General features: G+C 39.8%; 1 protein-coding gene across 1 annotated transcript; it reads right to left on the reverse strand.

The window, feature by feature from the left end:
• Positions 1 to 1,902: 1,902 nt before the first annotated feature.
• LOC121510364 (receptor for retinol uptake stra6-like) lies at positions 1,903 to 17,890 on the reverse strand. Its single transcript, XM_041788415.1, has 17 exons — positions 17,775 to 17,890; positions 17,295 to 17,361; positions 15,354 to 15,439; positions 15,136 to 15,275; positions 14,061 to 14,227; positions 11,264 to 11,371; positions 10,211 to 10,278; positions 9,733 to 9,812; positions 9,563 to 9,624; positions 8,162 to 8,324; positions 8,005 to 8,080; positions 7,468 to 7,601; positions 7,015 to 7,132; positions 6,830 to 6,931; positions 4,944 to 5,107; positions 4,595 to 4,732; positions 1,903 to 3,176 (listed from the first exon to the last, which is right to left on the reverse strand). Exons 1-17 carry the CDS (start codon positions 17,786 to 17,788, stop codon positions 2,917 to 2,919), a joined length of 1,947 nt encoding a protein of 648 aa, XP_041644349.1. The 5' UTR covers positions 17,789 to 17,890; the 3' UTR covers positions 1,903 to 2,916.
• Positions 17,891 to 19,646: the final 1,756 nt, after the last annotated feature.

The following is a 19,646-nucleotide window of genomic DNA, read 5'->3' on the forward strand; positions in this document are numbered from 1 at the left end:
TATCAGTGTCTCCCTGCAGCCACAGAGATGTAGAATAAGTCCACCACTGCTCCGTAAAGTCTCATTTCACTTTACCTTACCTTATACTAGGGTCGTAACGGTGCGAAGAGATCATGGTTCATTATGGGTTTGGTTTCCTCACCTATTATTACGATTATATAACTATTCAAGTTCAGTGTTATTTATAACTGTCAGTGGGAGTTGGGACGTCCTGTGATGTATTAACTGAACCCTATGTTATTTTTTTTTACCTTTTTAAAAGTCTCACCTGAACTTTTTGTCTTAAAAATGTCTTAAAATACGTTTATAGCTGTTCTCTACTTATATGTGTTCATGTAAAGTCTTTGAAATGTATTTGCATGGTTTATATCCTCAGCTCTTTCTGTTTAAGAAAAAAAAAAACGCAGAGATGAGGAGAGGGGAAAAAAGGTCAGCGAGTCTCGTAGCTTTGCTTCTCTTGCAGGCAGAGCTAACATTTCTTCTTCGTGTGTTTTGTTTTTACAAAGACCGCACTCTTTACACTTTGAATCTTTAACATTTTATTTTAATTTCAAAATAACATACAGTATATGTAACTGTATATCAAAGGCACACCTGTAATTGCTATGTCAGCATTTTCAACTTTCTTCAGCAGCCTTTTGTCAATTATTTGGAACACTTTTTAATATTTAAGGCATTTGTATTCAAGAAATAAACACTGAAAAGGTGAAAAAAATGCAATAAAATTTAACCTAAATTTGTCATTGTATGATTTATGAATAATAACAATTACAAACTTTTTTACACAAACTTCTTTAAAATGCTAAAACAATATTACATGGTGAATAGTTCAACATGGTTTGAGGTTTCATTGAAGCATCTCTTAGGAAATGTTGTGACTCCAGGTTTGATCACCTTTAATGATTTTGGTTTTAAAGATAAACTGTGACACATTCATGTTGAGGCCATTTTCAGGTGTTTGAATCCACAATCAGATATTGGAATGCACAGTAAATAAATCAGAGTGTCAGAAAAGCTGGAATCCATGGATGTGGCACTAATAGGAGGCAAAAATGGACCATGACCTCCTAGTGACACCCTGTGCAGCTATTGATCAGCTCTTGCTCCGTCCTGTGTGTTATGATGTGAGCACAGAGCTCGACTGTAAAGCACAAGCAGAACACTGGAAGTTTCAACATTTACCAGAGTATTTTTTTGTTATTCTTTTGTGTTTAAAAGGTTCTGACCTTCCCAAACACTCTTGTTTTTGCAGAAGAATATGAAATATATCCTGTGCCTCGGAGATGTGAAACCAACTATCTGGTTTGTCAGGTTACACACCTTAAAAGCTACACAAACTTTTATCCTGGCCATAGCACTCTGGTCTCACTCTGCCCTCTAACTGCAGAACACCTGAGTGCAAACTGCAATCAGAGTGGGGGAGGGGTATTTAGAGGTGCATGTCTTTTTAGAGTGTGAGCCTAAAAAACCTTATTGTCATTCCAAAATCCAAAACACTGTTACTAATAATCTTTTGTTTGATTTTTGAGGGCTTCAACATGCTTAAAAAGTCATCAAATACAGATGCACCGGGTCTTGCAAAAAATTGAAGACTTTGTAGGTTTCAGAGTTCCAGATGCAAAAGACAGTTTTCAAAGTTAAACCCCCTCCTTTAACTTTGTCCCAGAGTTTTAAAATTTGGTGGGTAGATTCAGCTCGACAACGTCTACAAAAAAGCCTCTTGGGCCCATACCCTTACTTCAACTGGAGATCTGCTGTTTTTGGATAAACAAGCCAAAGTTCAGGTATTTTTTGTTGTTGTTAGCCAAGCAGTTTTCCTTCTCCATTTTCTCCATGCATGACTGGATTACAATAATTGGCTGTTTCAGTTTGGGCTATAATTTATTGATTATACTATCTTTGTCCTTGTCAAAAAAAAAAAAAAAAAAAAAAACTTTTCTTTAGTTAGTTTTATTAGGCCTTCCTATGGGGGAGTAGGGGTCTTTGACCCACTGCTGTGTTGGCTTTATCCATCTTTTCTCTTTTTTTCAGCCCCTTTTGGTTCTTTAAAATAATTTTTACATTTCAGATTGAATACTTTAACAGTGAATATAGGATTTTTCTTTTAGCTTCCTGGTGTGTTGTCCTTTAATGTTGCTGGTCTCTTGTATTTTTAAGCATTTGCTATTTCATTTCAAGAGGCTGTAGCAGCCATCTTTGAGGAACTATTGAAGCACATTTCAAACTCAGAGACTGTACTGTTGCAGTGACAAATCTGCTGTTGGGTTTTAAGCAACCTGCTTTAAAGACTCTTTGGAAGGAAGGGCAATTTTAAGAGTGTTCTAGTGGCATTATCCTGGACTTTACTTTAAAAAAATAGAGTTGTAAATATGACTGACAGAATACACCAAACAAGACATAATTTAAGCCATGAAATGCACAAAAACTGAACCTTAAATGCAACTACACTTCTCAGAATGCTTATATTTTGATATTATTAATACTACAGTTTAAAAGGTCACGTTCTCTGTTTGATTTAAATGTCTATATGCTCAAGGTTTAAACCAAGATATGTATATATGTGGCCTGGATGAATGAGAACTGAATTAGAGATATAGTCTCAAAGAGTACTGAAGCTTTAAAAAAGGTCTGTTTGACAAGATGAGGTGTGTTGGAGTGGAAGGAATCAAAAAAACTCAGGCAAATGCATGCAAACTCCTGCACAAAGTCTAAATTGTATAAATGCATTTGCAATGTAAAATTTCTGCAGGAGTTTGGCGGCAATTTGCAAAACTACCCTGATAATAAGTTTTGTGCCATGGCAACCACATGAGAAACAAACAGGAGTTGCCTTGTGCAAAGAGAGGAGAGAGCTCAATTAGATGTTATATTATCTTGTTTGGGGCATACTGCCAAAAACTCTGAACATTAGAGATCTCAGTCAGTTTTGTCCTGGTTCGTTGGGGCCTCAGAGGACTGGTCCGGCTCTGCTTCAGGCTTGCCTGCCTCCTTCTTGCTGCCGCTCTTGGCAGAGTGGTTGGGGGTCCCATTCAGGATGCTCTCTGCCGTCTGAGATGTCTGGAAGTGCTTCCTGAAGCCCAGCAGGGATGGGTTGTGGACCAGAGTGTACATCAGCTGCCAGCGACAGCGAATCCTTCGAGTGCTGGCCGCCTTGTTAGACCCGTTCTCCTGAATCCCTGAAAACATGGAGCAGAGCGTCAGGGCGGAGACAGATAACGTAATGATAAGATATAGTAAAGTTTCTTCAAAACCATAAAGTATGTTTAGATTGGAAAATCTCTTATGGAGTTACCGTTTTATGAAAGTTAAAGCATTTCAAAAACAGGTGACTGGAGATGTTTGTTTTTATGCATGAATGAACAAAACCCAATTTCACAAAAAGCTGGGACATTGTGTAAAATGTAAATAAAAACAGAAAAAAGTGATTTGCAAAACCTTTTCAACTGATTTTCAAATGAATACAGCACTTAATTGTTTTTTTTTTTTTTACACATTCTGATTTTGATGCTTGTAGTATATTCCAAAAAAGTTAGGACAGGGGAAAGAAAAAAATAAGGAAGTTTTGGAGTGCTAAAAAACACCTGAAACAATCCACAGGTAAGTGAGCTAACTTGTAACAGGGGAACCATGATCATACCATGATGGGGTATGAAAGGAGCACTCCTGAAAGGCTTAGTAGGTCACAATCAATGATGGCATGAAGGTTTCCTTTTTTTAAAAGACTGTGAGGGCAAATAGTCAATGATTCGTGTACAAAGTTCCTGGACATGCAACTGGAGGGAATTTAGAGATTTAAATGTCTACACTTCATAAAACCATCAGAGAACTTGGAGAAATCTCAGGGCAAGGACAAAAACCAGCATTGAATGCACATAACCTTTGACTCCTAAGGGTGGTTTTGAATTGAAAACTGTCATCATTCTGTGGTGGATACTGCAACATGGGCTTAGAAACATCAAAGCATCTACAAATGTAGATTAAATATCTACCATGCCAAACCAAAGTCATAGATAAACAACATTCAGAAACCCCATCCACTTCTTTGGACCCGGGCTCATCAGAGATGGACTCACCTAAGGTGGAAAGTGTGCCATGGTCTAACAGGTCCACATTTGAAATTGTTTTTCAAAAGTAATGGCCACCTAGTCCTCAGGACTAAAGAGGAAAAGGACCATCCAGACTGCTGTCAACATTCAAAGCCAGCATCTATAATGCTGTATGCATTATGAAGCACAAAATATGACAGTGGAATCCCTGCGCTCTCAGGCAACTTAAGATGAACATCAAGAATGGGAAAGAATTTTTGTCTTCAGTCTCCAGTTACTTATCGGTGTTGTTAGGAAGAAGGTGCTATTACAGTGGTTGATATGCTTCTGTCCCAACTTTTGTGGAACATCTTAAATTAAATTCACCAAACTCAGAATTCATGTGTGTTTCTAAAAGTACGATAAAGTTAATCAGTTTGAACACTGAATATATATTTTTGTGCTGCATTCTGTTGAAAAAGTTGAAGGATTTTCAAACCACACTTTACACCATGTCCCAACTTTTATGAAATGTGGGTCTGTAATTTTTGTTGAAGCTGTCTCTTTACCTTCTTCTGCATCTTTCGTTTTCTGTCCGACTCGTCCGCCCTCCACCATCATGTCCAGCAGCAGCCCGCAGAAAGCCTTCATCACTGGGTGGGACTGACTGATCTCTACCCGCAGGGCGTTGGTGTAGTAACTGTAGGCTGGATGGAGTCAAACTCACAAATTATAACTAAAATTAGACCAAGTCTATGGAAAATTATATTTCTAAGTCTCTTATAACACATTTACTCTTTTATTGAATGGGTTAAGTTGGTGTTGTTCAAGTTTGAATAACTCCCCCGTTTAATATGATTCAATTATACTCAAAAAACTGTAAAAGTGCTGCATAAATACTTATTCAAACATGTGTACCTGGGTCATAGGCCTCTGAGGTACGGTGCAGCAGACTGAGGTCGAGACGTCCAAGATGGATGATGTTGTACAAAGCGGTTATCACCACCCTCCATATGGCGACGATCAGACCCAGCACAGTGTTGATGAGGAAGAACAGGTAGGTCAGGAGGAACAGACTCTCCCTGCAGGTAAAACAGAGGTATTTCACTCACAATCTGGGCTGTTGTTAGGAGCTTTTAGTGATATTTTAACAGAGGGTTTTCAAACTTAGACTCTGGATATCTGGAATAATTTTTTATTTTGGATTTACAAAATGAACACCATGACTTTTTTGCATAGGAATGCAGATAGCATAGGAGTGAAACACAAGACAACTGAACTGATGTTGGGCCAGATTCTCTCCTTCTGAAGATGGAGCAAACTTGGGACGATGTTCTGGGGTAGTTTATTAGACAGAATCTGCTCGGATTAGGCAAGACCCGCGGGGGAATCCGGGTCTGTCAGGAAGGTAATGCAGAGTACGGGGGTACAAGATAATCAGTCTGATCTTGGATCAAAAAATCCCTTCTTCGAAATAAAGTCATCAAGGCCTGATGACTGGATGACTCCTTAATATAATCTTGAGAGATTTGTCTGTGGTGTTAAAAGTGATTTTATCTTCCCTGTCAACTTGAAAGATAATCATGGCCTCTCAGATTTGGAATCTGAAACAAAACGTTCAGTATTTATGATCAGAAATTCTGTTGTTTTGGGGGAACACCATTGACACCGTTTAAAGCTTCTCTGTGACCTATTAGTTGAGAACAAGTAGGAAATTTGTGTTTGGAAGATCATTTCTTAATTGTACAATGCTTCTTGGTAATAAATAGTATACTGTTGGAAAGGCTGTTTATTTCCCTTTTAAATGGAGCCACATTTGTAAGGATCATACATTTGTGGGATGAGCAGCAGAGCTGAGTATGAGGAATGCACCCATGAAAAAACTGCAAAAAAATCTTTTCTGCCAATGTCAGCTTATTCTGCCATTGACTCTTGTTAGAACCACAGACAGCCACAACAACCTGGTACCTTCTCCTCATGCTGGTCACCAGCCTGGTCACACACTGCTGTGGGATGTCATCCCATTCTTTAACCAGCATTTGTCCTGAAACCAACCACTGAGCTTATGTTGGTCACTCTGGAGTAAACCGCATGCCCAAGAAGATCCCACAAGCGTTTAGTGGGGTTGAGGTCAGGACTGCTGGCAGGCTGATCCATCCTCTCCACTCCCAAATTCTGGAGGTAGTCTCTGATAAACCTCTGTGGGGATGAGTTTTGCCCCAGACTGTGGAGATATGGGATTGCCACTGGTTGCAGAAAATCTCAAGAATCCAGAGTCACACACTTGTGGGATCAGTCTGGGTGTCCTGCTGGGCACCCAAAATGCTGGTTGAATTATGGGATACCATCCAACAGCAGTGTGTGGTCAGGCTGGTGACCAGCATGAGGAAGAGGTGCCAGGCTGTTGTAGGTGTGTATGGTTCTTCCACACACTACTGAGGCTCCTGTTTTTTAAATGAATACATTTTTAAATTGCCAAAATGTCTTGTTTCTTCAGACTTCAATCATCCAATCCACCAACACTGAAAGAGAGTCAATGGCAGAACAAGCTGTCTGGCAGTCCCAGGGAAGATTTGACACATTTTTTAGGGGTGCATCCCTCATACTCCGCTCTGCTGCTCATCACATAAATGCATGCTTCTTACAAATGTGGCTCCATTTAAAAGGGAAATAAACAGGCTTTCTAACAGTATAAGATTCATTTAAACACTAACTTCCTTACTGTTTGTGGTAAGTTCAGATAAACAGCACAGATGCTTTGTTCTAAATGAATCTTGGCTCTATAAATAAACTTGACTACAAACCTGTTGTTTAAGTCTCTCGTTCCAGCTTCTCTTTTGATGAACGCAAACTTCGCCGTCACGTGTTGGAGAGCGGAGGCGAGCAGCAGAGTGACCCAGACTGGCCTGAGACGTCACAGAGACACAAAATGAGAAAGACAGTGATTTTTTTACCAAGCATATATACGGTATAAAGGTTATGAACTCACCATGCTCTTCCCAGGATTTCAAAGACAAACAAGTTACGTCCATGAAAAACAGGAACAATAATCATGAAGATCAGGAACAAGAAGCAGATGAAAAAAACAACAGTCTGGATGCCCATTCCTGCACACAGAGACAGCATTTTAACACATTTAGTACCATTTACAATCTTACTTTATGATAGGATAATTTGATTCATGGTTTCTTTAATCTCATGGTTAACTTTTTCTTCGGATAACAGGTCTGTATTTAACACCTGCTAGTATCTGCCGTGTCTACATAACCAATCCAATCCTGATGAAGGCATTTCAGAACATGCCTGTATGCAGTCTGAGCTATCGCATATCAAACTACTTGAGGTTTACAAAGCATTAAGGATTACCACTTGGTATCTGACTGCTTAAAATGGATAGAAATCTCTGTCTATGCCTTATCTAAACAGGGTCTTTGAGGCTTACCGACGCAGATGATGGCAGTCTGGTATCCAGTCAAACCCATCCAACAGACAATCCCAGGCCTCGATGGACGGATGGTCTTCTTGCTGTTATAAATACTGTAGATTTCTCCTCTATATAGTCCTTTCAGGTTTGTCCTGTAACAAATAAAATCCGCAGTACTTCAGTGTCAGACATAAAAGGTCTAAGCACGTAACATGAGGTGAGGTGAAATTAATGGTCAAATACAAACTACAAGATACTGTGCTGAGAAAAAACAGCATGAACAAGCTAGTTTAAAGGGTTAGCTCTTTTATGTAAATGAGGGGAGCTGAAAGGAATGATTTTTTTCCCTCCAATTCGCCACTTTGCCTCCCAAGACAGGGCCAGTATTTTTCCAAAATAAATGAGAGTTCAGAGAGTTCAGTCTTACCATTGCCTTGATATTTCCAGCACAACATTAATAGAGTCGACTCAAAATTGCACCTCATCCACCCTGCTTTGGTTGGAATACAGAGCATTTAAAGCCAGCATCTCTGTGCTGGACTCTCATCAACTAACCTGTGCATTATCATGGACTTCATGAGCATGACGAGACTGACCAGGAGAGACAGCGTCACAGCGCATACGTAGCACACTGATACACAGAAGAAGACAGAAGTAGTCATTATTTGCAATGGGAAACTGTTGTTAGACAAAAAAAATTTCACACACATACCTTCCAGCAGCCAGGTGTAAAAGATCACAATTTGGACGACTTCCATCCTGTCGTCTGATAGGACGATCCCAAACCCGAGCAACAGGAAGGCGATGTTTTCATCGATGCCCGCTCGAACGATGTGGAGGATAGGGACGACCAGGACGATCAACAACAACGATGTCTGAGAGGTAAACAAATCATGGATCAATTTTCCTCCAAGACTATCAGCATTATTTAGTCTACAACCCCAATTCCAAAAAAGCTGGAGCGCTGTAAATAAAAACAGAATGCAATGACTTTCAAATCTCATAAACCCATATTTTATTCACAGTAGAACATAAACAATATATCAGATACTAAAAGTGAGACTTTTACTGTATAATGGTAAATTTGAGCTCATTTTGAATTTGATGGCAGCAACACATCTCAGAAAAGTAGGGACAGGGCAACAAAAGGCTGGAAAACAGCTGGAGGAGCAACTAGGTAGGTTAATTGGCTCTGGTCAGTAGTATGACTGGGGGTAAAAGGAGCATTTTAGAATGGCAGAGTCTCTCAGGAGTAAAGATAGACAGAGGTTCACCAATCTACGTAAAACTGTGCCTAAAAATTGTTGAACAAATTCAGAAAAATGCTCTTGAAAATAAAATTGCCAAGACTTTGAACATCCCACCATATACAGTCCATAATATCATCAAAAGATTAAAAGAATCTGGAGACATCTCTGTGGCAAGGCTGAAGGTCAATACTGGATGCTCAGGACGCTGCATTAAAGTCAGACCTAATCCTGGACTGGAAATCACTGCGTGGGCTCAGAAACACTTCCACGAATCATTGTCTGTCAACACAGTTGGCTGTGCCATCCACAAATGCAGGTTAAAGCTGAAGAAGCCATGTGAACAGAATTACAACAGTCATCTTAGTCATTTAAAGTGGACTGAGACTAAATGGAAAACTGTTCTGTGGTCAGATGAGTCAAAATTTGAAACAACAGATGCTGTGTCCTGTGGACCAAAGAGGAGAGGGACCAACTAGCTTATCAGCAGTTCAGAAGCCTGCATCTGTGATGGTATGGGGTTAGATTAGTGCCTATGGCGTGGGCAGTTTACACATCTGGAAAGGCATTATCAATGCTTAAAAGTAGATAGAGGTTTTAGAGTCACATATGCTTCCATCTGGACAACGCCTCTTTCAGGGTAGGCCTTGACAGTGATAAACCACATACCACATTCCAATGTCAAAACTCCAGGAAGTGGTCTCCTCACTTCCCAGATGTTTACTGACTGTTGTTAGAAAAAGAGGGGATTCTATGCAATGATCATTGCATTCTCTAATAACATTTTACACAATGCCCCAATTTTTTGGACTTGGTGTTGAATCTTAAAATAGACTGGTGGCTGGTTGGGGTGATGGTGGACTCACGTGATAAATGGCCACAAAGGAGACACACGTGGACACAGCCAGCTTTAGAGGAAAACAAAACACTGAAAGACAAAAACAATACATTAATGATTGGACTTTGTTCATCTATTTCTTTTACAAAAGAAACTAAAATGTGCACTTTAAACATAACACAAAATAACAGCACAAACCTTTTTCAGGAACATAAATGTAACTCTTTGGCACCTCCAGTATTCTCTCAAACAGAGTTTTTTTGTCTGCTGATGGAGAGCTGAAATAAATGAATAAAAAGATAAAAACAATCAGATTAGGCAATAAGAGCTCCTTATAATATAAAGTAATAAATATCATATAGTTATGATGTATTATTTCTTTCATTTGATATGGCTAAAACACAATAGCACCATCACAATTCTGCAGTATACCTGTTTAGCTTATGATTAAGTATCTTTTTATAATTTCATTTATTTTACAGACAAGGGTAGAAACATTAATGCACAGAGTAAAAACTGTCAGTGGAAAACTGTGCAAACTCTGCTGCAAGTTGTAAATATGATGTCACATGCAAATGTTCCAGTGATCAGGTAAAGGAAGTGTAAACGGAGTCAATAAATAGGATTTTGACATAATTTCTATAAATATAATTAGGGGCTAAATCAGTCATCTCACCTGACAGGTGAAGGTTTTTTCTTGAGGATTAGTTTGACATATTCAGTGTAGTAGCTGCTGTCCAGATCCTGTAAGCAAAAAAGCAGAATAATCATTAGTCCATTACATATGACCAGTGTTTGTAACTGGTTATGTTCAAAATAACAAGTAGTTTCTTCTTTACTCTTGGTGTTGAGCTCGGATTTTTGAGTGTTTTGTGAAACACAACCATCCTGATTTCATCAAATACAAAATAACATTGTCAACATTCACTGAGGAGGTTCATATTCAACACCAGAACTCTCACTTTTTTCATGCATTAATAGCAGCAATGTTTCAGTGCTGGTCTCGCTCTGTCTCTCTCTTCCTCTCTGTCTGATACCTGCAGAGACACAGCTGCAGGTGACAGACGTGACCTCAGCGTGTGATGGAAGAGAGAGGGGAGATCACTCACACCCCTTTGAAATTGTTTTTTGCCAGTGGTGGAGTGGTTGGTTTTCTCAAAAGCACAATGCAAAATGGCACAGTTCTTCTCATTTTTTTCGGGAGGACTCTCTCACAGTCCACTCTAACTTAACCCTTTCCGGATTATGACACCACTGATGTGAGCCACAGACCTTTTGTTTAAAAGAATTAAGCGTTAAACAAAAACTGAGCCATGACAAGTGCTTCCAACTAGAAAAACTCTTTACACCTAAAGGTAAATCACACCTCAGCCTCAGACTGAAAACATCTATTTTTTCCCTGAGGTAGATTTCTTCTAAATAAGTTTCAACAGATTAATGGTGCAGCTGAAACAAAAACTCTGTTGTATTCATGTTCGAAGAAGAAAAACAAAACCACCTCCATCGTCATAATCTGCTCCTGACGCCCAGTTAAACCCACATTATTCAGCACAAGCTGCTTACAGTAATCACGGTGAAGTCTCACATTGTTGAAATTCATGTTTCTTACTTCAGCAGCTCTAAAAAAACAGTCTGAGATCACTTTACAGGTTTAGATAAGGCAGACACAGTGGTGTATAAAGTTTCACCAGCTTTTAATGGCTCCTAATGATTTTCTGATTTTTCTCACCTCGTCAGTCTTCGGTCCTTTGACAAACAGAATCAGAAACTGGATGCAGAGATATCCGAAGCAGCACATCTGAGGTAAACTGGCAAGTAGAGCGTAGTACTTATAGATCTGTGAGGAGGACAAGGAAAAAAAAACAAAATTAAGGACAGCAGTAAAACGCCCCCACCATATTCAGCGCATATTGCAGTATGCCTAACCTGACATGGAAACGGAAAACCTTCAATACTAAGTGTTTGGGAAAGGGCAGAGATTTGAAAAAAAAAAAACTCAGAGTGTGACTGGATGAACGTTCTGTCTGTCAAATCTTTACGGGCCAATCAGAACAACAAAATACGTGACGTAGCTGCTATCGAGGTGCACGTACACAGCTACCAAGGAATGACATGAACCATGGCGACTGTAGACATGTCAGTACACGACTTTTGTCGTTTTTGAAAAGAAAACAACTCACTGCTGTTCTTTGTTCTTCTTTAAACAAAGAAATGTCAAGTTCTGATAAAGCTGGTGCGTTAGCAGCGTCCACGCTAAGCTCTTCCATCATAATTGCACCGGCCTCTTATTGCTGCTTGCATATGTCACGACTCCGTCACACCTGAAAGTACTGCCCCTTGTCGCTGATTGGTCCTGTCACTTTCTAACCGGGCCCAAACGGTTCAGATGGGAGCTTTGCAAGATGGATTCGCCAGTGAAGTTGATTGAGTTAAAAGGTTAATTTTGGGCCTAATGGTTTAAGCCATGCCCCATGTACGCATCTGAATCCAGTCAGTGGCCCTTTCCTGCATGTCTCTCCCCTTCTCTCTCATCCCTGTTTCTGGTTCTATCCACTTTCCTCCTCTATCAATAAAGGCTCAAAAAGCCCAAAATAATTCTTTAAAAAACAAAAAATGTTGAATTTTTTGCTCTAAGATGTCTGAAATGGGTTAAAAGATACTAATCTTATGTTATCTGCCACTGGAGGCTGCCTTTCTGATGCTGTATCTCCTTCATTTTTTGTGCTGCTTATTTGTGATGTGACTTTGATTATTCTTTAGCATCAGCATGCCCTCAGCTCTGACAAGCATTCATACCACACCTGAACCTGATTTTCTGCCCAAGCCGAGAAGTGACAAAGTCACACTGAATCTGCTCCACCCATCAGGACGTTTTAGCATTTTGGATGTCCTGCTGACAAAGGGAAGTGTGATACCTTGTACTGATGAGCCTTTCACAGCTAAACATGGATATGAATAATATTGATGCAAAACTATTTCCACTTTTTAAAACAAGTTAACATTTTTTTAAAAAAGGAACTCAAGAAAATCTTCTTCTCGGACACTCCTGGTATCTTGTCATCTCCCTTTTTCCTTGCTCCTCGCCCATCTCAACATAAGGACCCAAAAGGATAACGGGAAAAGGGAGATGGCCACATTGCTGGCAAGCTGTCAGGTTATTAAAACAGGAATCAGTGTGAACAACCTGACCTTGTTGCTGACATTCTCTCGTGTTGTGTGCAGTTATAAAACGGTGTAGGCAGTGTGATGTGCCACCTAACGCAGCTGGTTCCAGGAGTTCAATGAACTGTTTGAGAGAGTTGTGTAGTAGAAACAAAAACGTTTTTTCTCTTCGATGGTGGAGACTAAAAAAGGAACAAAAGGAGTGTGTATACTGGATATAATTTTTGTCATAGAAGCATACATTATAGGGACAAAAGTTTTCAGATGACTGACCATTACACCAACAGGGACTGTAATGACATTGTATTCAAATATGTGTACTTTAATATGAAGCTGCCCCCCTTTTGCAGCTATAACAGCCTCCAGTCTTCATGGAAGGCTTTCCACAAGATTTTGGAGTGTTTTCGTGAGAATTTGTATCCATTCATCCCGTAGAGCATTTATCAGGTCAGGCACTCATGCTGGACGTGATCTCCATTCCAGTTCATCCCAAAGGTGCTGGATGGGGTTGAGGTCAGGGCTCTGTGCAGGCCAGTAAAGTTCAAACCATGTCTTTATAGTCCTTGCTTTGTGCACTGGAGCACAGTCATTTTGGACTGTTGCCACCAAGTTGAAAGCATAGCATTGTGCAAAATGTCTTGGTATGCTTAATGGCCTTTACTGGAGATAATGGACCAAGACCAAACTAAAAAACAGCCCCATACCATCCCTCTTTCACCAAACTCCACAATTGGCACAGTGCAGTCAAGCAGGTCACGTTCTCACGTCATCTGCCAAACCCATGCTCGCCCATCTGACTGCCAAACAGAAAACTGTGATTCATCACTCCACAGAACATTTCCACTGCTCCACAGTCCAATGTTGCTGCGCTTTACACAACTCTATCTGATGCTTGGCATTGGACTTGGTGATGTGAAGCATGCATGCAGCTGATCTGCCATGGAAACCCATTCATGAAGCTCCCCACAGTTTTTGTGCTTACATTAATGTCAGGGGAACTCCAGAACTCTTCAGTTATGGAATCAACAGTGGTGGTGACTTTCAGGCACCATGTGCCTTCACATTGCGGCTGAGTTGCTGTTGTTCCTAAACACTTTCACTTTCTAACACTATCACTTACAGTTGATTGTTGACTATCCAGCAGGGTGGCATTCATCACAGTACCACATCAGTGCTCATAAAAGGGAGTTATTTTAAAATGAGGTAAACTTGAGACCAAAATATATTGTCCCTGATTGAGATAAAGGCACTCAAAATGCCTTCAGTTAACATATGGACAGCACTGATACATGATAGTATTGGATTTTGACATTCTAGAATTGATCAGAGTGATTATATAAAGAGTTAAAAGATCATTTCCCAACCTCTGGAGTCTTGGGACAATCGAACTTCTGCCACACGAGGACCCCGAAGTGACTGAAGGAGAGCAGAACCCCGAGCACATAGCCCACTTTATGCTGCAGAGTGGCACAGACCAGCAGAGGATAATAGAGCAGAGGGTAGTAGAAGATGGCCAATATTTTCATGTACTCTGAAAAAGAGGGACAAGAGAAGGGATGAAGCATTTTATAATGACCGACGACATATAGGACACTCAGGATGAACCAAACCATTAAAAGTTAGTTTAAAGTTTAGATTTAAAAAATTGAGAATATACAGACTGGTTTGCATAATGTAAAGCTGTTTAAATGTTCCTGTTTCTGCTTTTAATGGTGGTCGATAAGGGAAACAATTGATGAAAAAAACAAAATGACAAACAATAAGTCAGATGGGTGGTATATTCAGAAAAAACTGCAAATTTAAAAGTTCATTCAAACATCATAAACAAAGGCAATGATTACAGCACAGTGCAAAGCCATAAATGAAACAAACACTGCAAACAATACTAACATGCTGTAAAGGGTCCAAACAACAAAATGGAATAAATACGCTGCAGAAAGAAAAAAATGGTGCTACAAATGGAGTAAATATACTGCAAAGCTGCAAAACTGCAAATCTTTAAATGGACCAATTGTGATGCAAAGCTACTGAAGGGTCAAGCAACCTTCAAATCAGACGGATCTGCAGTTTTTATCTCGGGTACTTGCTTTTTAAATGTGTAATTTTAAATTTTGCCGTGTTTTAATTGTTTTGGCTTTTTGCAGTACATTTATTACTTTGAGGCACATTTGCAGTGCAACTAAGTTATTGCATTAGTTTTGAATGTTTGCAATTTCCTTTTCAATTCACAGCACTTCTGGACATTCTGTTTGTCTTAATTTATGTTATCCCAACAATTGTTGATCATTTGCCCTTGTCAGCCTCCGTAGTTTCACCATTCTGAACCCTGAGTTCCTCAGTATTGTTAGGCATGGAATTTCTTCTGGAAACAGACCAAAATTCATGGATCATGCTGCTTATTTCATTACAAATGAAAGATTTAAAGTAAACACTGTCCACCTTTAGCATCTGCTGATGTGTCTTTGGAGAACGGCAGAGGGTCTGGAGCGATCACCAACATGGACAGCTTACTGAACACCAGTGCAAAGACAGCCATGGCTATGCCTTTGTGCTGTGTCTGGTCCAGGAAGTTGGCTGGACTGAGAAGAAGTACAAGGAAATTTCAATAAACTAGATAAACCTGCAGTGTAAGACCACATTAAAAGTCCTTAATTCACCTGAAGATACTGGAGGATCCTCGGGTGAATCCCTGGCAGAATTTGTTTTTCCTGGCGACCACGGCCAGGATTAGCATAACGACTAGCTACAAGGTGAGATGAGAGTCATTAGGGAGTCTGTAACATTATACACAGCTTAGCATTAGTTTATGCAGGACACAGCAGTCATTCACCCAGGCATGATCGGCCAACTGATGCTAATTATGACCTCGCAGCTCCCACAGCCTATCACAGCTCTTTTTCTCAACACAGCAGCCCATTTAAATATGAGGTTCTTCTCACTAATCCCTGCTTGCTGCTGGCAAAGCTTAACCTCCTCCACCCCAGCCTCCTCCTTTATAGCATAAAGCTTGTTGCACTCTCATATTCAGATTCATGCTAGTATGGATTAATTTTTGAACTAACTTTACTGTATTCAATACCGAAAGTATCCACCCATATGAGGGTTTCTAGCCTTGCACTCCCTGGAAAGTTCAAAGCCTGCTGCTTGACAAACTAGAGAGCATGGTTTGAGCAGAACCTTCTCCTCCAAGTAAAACTGTAAATTCATTTTGCAGTAAAATTATTAAATGTATGACAAGAGTGTTCCTGAATGAAATATACATTTCCCCATTTTCAGTTTAAAAAAAACACATAAACTGTGGTTCTCATCTGTCCTAAACTCACTCAGACTCCACCACATCATTTATGAGAAATCACAACCCAGGTTTCTGAAAATGACCTGTATAGCATGTTTTTTCTAGTATAAACATGTTGTCATGTTGTAGGTTCGTGGACATATGGCACACTCCAAAAGAACAGTTATGAAGTGGTTTTGACAAAAATAAAAAGCTTAAACCAGACAACAGTGTAGCAGATATCTACAATATATGTGGTCAAACAAAATGACAACCAAATGACAGTACGGTTAAGCTGGTAAGAAGCACAAAAATAAAATAGAAAAGGCAACAAAGTGGAGATAAAAATAATTTCTGCAGAAAAGGACTTTCTTGAAACAACAAAGTGATGCAACCTTGTATAGAGGACCAAACTGGAAGTCAAGATGAAAACGTTTATGAGTAATTCCAGCCTCAGAGAAAATGCCTCATTTTGCAGAAAGACTCCCTGGACTTTAAAGCCTCGTTATTGTTGATCAGCTGTAGTGACCCAGCTGTCTCAATCCATTCTGCACTATGACAAGATATTTACTGAGACATCATTAAAATGAAGGAGAGAGTTTGTCCTCAGGACTTTAATTATGCTAAAGAAAAACTTTACCATGACCTTATTTGTGAACCACTTTAATAAAGAATGACAAAAAACTTTTTCTTCTCCTCCTCCTAATATCCAGGTGATTCTTGTGAACACTGTATCTCAACAACACTTTGAGTTATCTTTCTCAAAATTTGTACAAACATCAAGACTTCCTCAGGGACAAATTGACTGTACTATGGAGGTCATAGGTCAAAGACTGAGGCCATTAGGCCTGGTTTTCTTCTCTTCTTTATGAATGATTTTTCAAGAATGCTTTCAAGGATCTTCTTCAGACTGTTCAAATGTTTGGTCACTGTAACCTCAGATCTTGAGTACACAATCATTCAACAGTTTATGAGAGATGATGTGAAATTTGACTCAGATTTACACTTGGACTTGAGTGAACTGGTCAGCCTTTTAGGTCAAAGGTCACTAATCATATTTTTGAAGTGGCCTTGTGCCATATTGTATCTTAAGGGGTTATATTGTCTTGCATCTGGAAAAATGCAAACAATTTCAGGCTGTTTTGCATTGCTCCAGACCTGCAGTCAGCAATAAAAACTTCAAGTGTTTTTATGTGGTTGTAACTCTGAAAACAGAAAAAAAAAACCTCACCAGTAATCTGTGATCACACATCATAAAAGTTCTGTATACTTGTCCTTTCAGTGTTGAGATGTGCAGAATTCTTTGAGTCTGGAGAATACTTACAGATGCAGACAGCATGCAAATGTTGAAGAGTTTGTCATCCACTGAGGGGTCACATGGTAGGATAACTCTGCAATAATAAAGACAACATAGTGGTCAAGACTTTGCACAGAACATTATACCAGCTGTTTTTTAGTTAATCATCTGAAACATCTCTATGAGTGGTAGCCTTTAACCAGTGTTTTAACTGGACACCAAAAGACATGGACATACAGTATGCTTATCTATTTTGTTTAAATCCATTTGACATGATAATAAATTAATGATATTTGTTTTGGTGAGATCCTGATTTCTTATCTTTTAATCCTGGTTTTCATATGATTGTGTGTTCATTTCTCACAGTTTCTGGAAAGCAACTGTAATGTGCAAGTTATCACAGAAAACAGTAAAAATTTTTAAAAAGGCTATGCATGCATGTCCTTCCAGATCTTCTGTGATGTGTATATTGATAATCTTAGCACTAAAAGTAAGTAAATCTTATACCGTCTATGTCCCATTTAAATGGTGCCATATTTGTAAGAAACATGCGTTTGTGGCATGAACAGCAGAGCTAAGCATGTGGCTTATGCCCATGAAAAAAATGTAAGTTCTTCCCCGCCAATACCAAACAGCTTATTCTGCTGTTGCTATTGACTCTTGTTTTAAGCTTCTGGTGCCCCCAGGTGCTGACAATCAGGGCCTTGATTGGCCCTTGATTGTCAGCACCTGTTGGTATGGGCCCTGCTGCAGTGGTCAGGAGGTGTCTGCTCCATGAATCAACATGTTACATTTGACTGATGTGGACAGGGCAACCTCAAGCGCCGCAAAACCATGTTGCAGCAGTATTTGGCATGAGCCCCTGTACCATCTCTAAACTGAAACCACATAAAAACCCACTTTTCTTTAGTCTCTATAGAGTAAACCCACTTCTAAAACTCCTGTGATGCACATCATACAAACTCTTTAGCCTGCACCAGAGGTTGGTGACCTCCACCATCCCCAGAGATAGTTAAAGCATCTGATGTTGCTCTGAGCGTCATGTAAAAATTTACAATTCTTGAACACATACTTACATTAAAGCAAACATATTGCTTCCAATTGCTGTGGTTTTATTTGAAATTGAACTCATTTAAGCATATTTTACAATAATGGATAAAATATACCTCATTTGATCATTTTAAGTTTCTCTTTGTTTTTTTGGGGAACCCCCAAAGGAGCCCTGACCCCACTTTAGTAGCCACTGCTCTGGATTATTGGTGCGAACCTGCCTGACTGATTACAACTGATATCAGCCTTAAGTCTATTATTTCCATAAATGTAAAAGTGAATTTAAGAACTGCACTTGAATTGCGCATGGGGCAGTGGGTTCACTGGGCCAGAAATGCCAGCCGGACTCCTTTGTGCCTAGTGCTGACTTGCTCAGGAGAGCAGGGATGGGAAGGGTCAGCTGCTGGTGTGCTTTTCGGGCCTGATCCAGCTCACAGCATACTGGGCGCCCAGGACCCAATGGCCTGCTCCAGGTCTTGGGGTCTTGTGGAGGGCTGATCTGAGAGGATATCTGGAGAGATAGGGCATGGGTCTGGAGCAGGCCATCAGGAGGCCGTACAAGGCCAAGGTGAACACTGCGAAGTGCCAAACCGGTAAATGGTCCCATACTTTACCTGACTCAAAATGCCATGGTTCCCGCCCTTTTGATTCACATTTTTGTCATAAATGCTGGCATTACAGTGATCCATCTACATAGTCGTTCTTGCTTGAGGATTCTGCCTGGTAAGGGAGGTTTTTCCTTGCTAAATATTGTTCGATGCTGAACCTTTAGCCATGGAGGTGGGGGGTTTTAACAGGTGCAGGAGGGGGGAGTGTTTCAAACCCTGTGAACCCCCCTGCTTATGAGTTTCATTTGAATACAAGCTTTTTGCTATCCCAGAACTTATGGAAATGATTCCTCTCTGTTGAGCCACATAGTCACTGAAACTTCCTTTTTTATCCCTGTATCTCTCCTGGTGCGGTGAATTGAAGAACCCAGACCGTATTCTCTCTGATCACTGAAGTTCACTGAGGACCATCAAAACCCACAAGTTTCCCAAGTCTTCATGAGCCCCATTCCTGCTTCTTTCTCCCACTTGTCTTTAATGTGTTAGGTGTTATCATACTTTTCCTTAAGGAGGGAAATTATAACTTTTAAAAATAGACATTTTTTGGCACAGACCTGGTGGCAGAATTCAAGATTCAGTCAAACTCACTTCCTGTTGTTGAAACATCTTTCAATTTGTATGTCTAATAGAAGCAATAATCTAATCACAGTTATCTTCAAACAAATATTCTGCTCTGGGTTATTTATGTAATATATTATCAGCTAGTCTTAAACATCGTAAG

This window comes from Cheilinus undulatus, linkage group 1 (genome assembly GCF_018320785.1).
Source record: "Cheilinus undulatus linkage group 1, ASM1832078v1, whole genome shotgun sequence".
NCBI lineage: Eukaryota > Metazoa > Chordata > Actinopteri > Labriformes > Labridae > Cheilinus > Cheilinus undulatus.

Coding starts and splice junctions, on each gene's coding strand:
- LOC121510364 (XM_041788415.1), bottom strand. Junction 9,813..10,210: donor AAAAAACCTTCACCTGTCAG/GTGAGATGACTG, acceptor CATTTATTTCAG/CTCTCCATCAGCAGACAAAA. Junction 4,733..4,943: donor CTCAGAGGCCTATGACCCAG/GTACACATGTTT, acceptor GACTCCATCCAG/CCTACAGTTACTACACCAAC.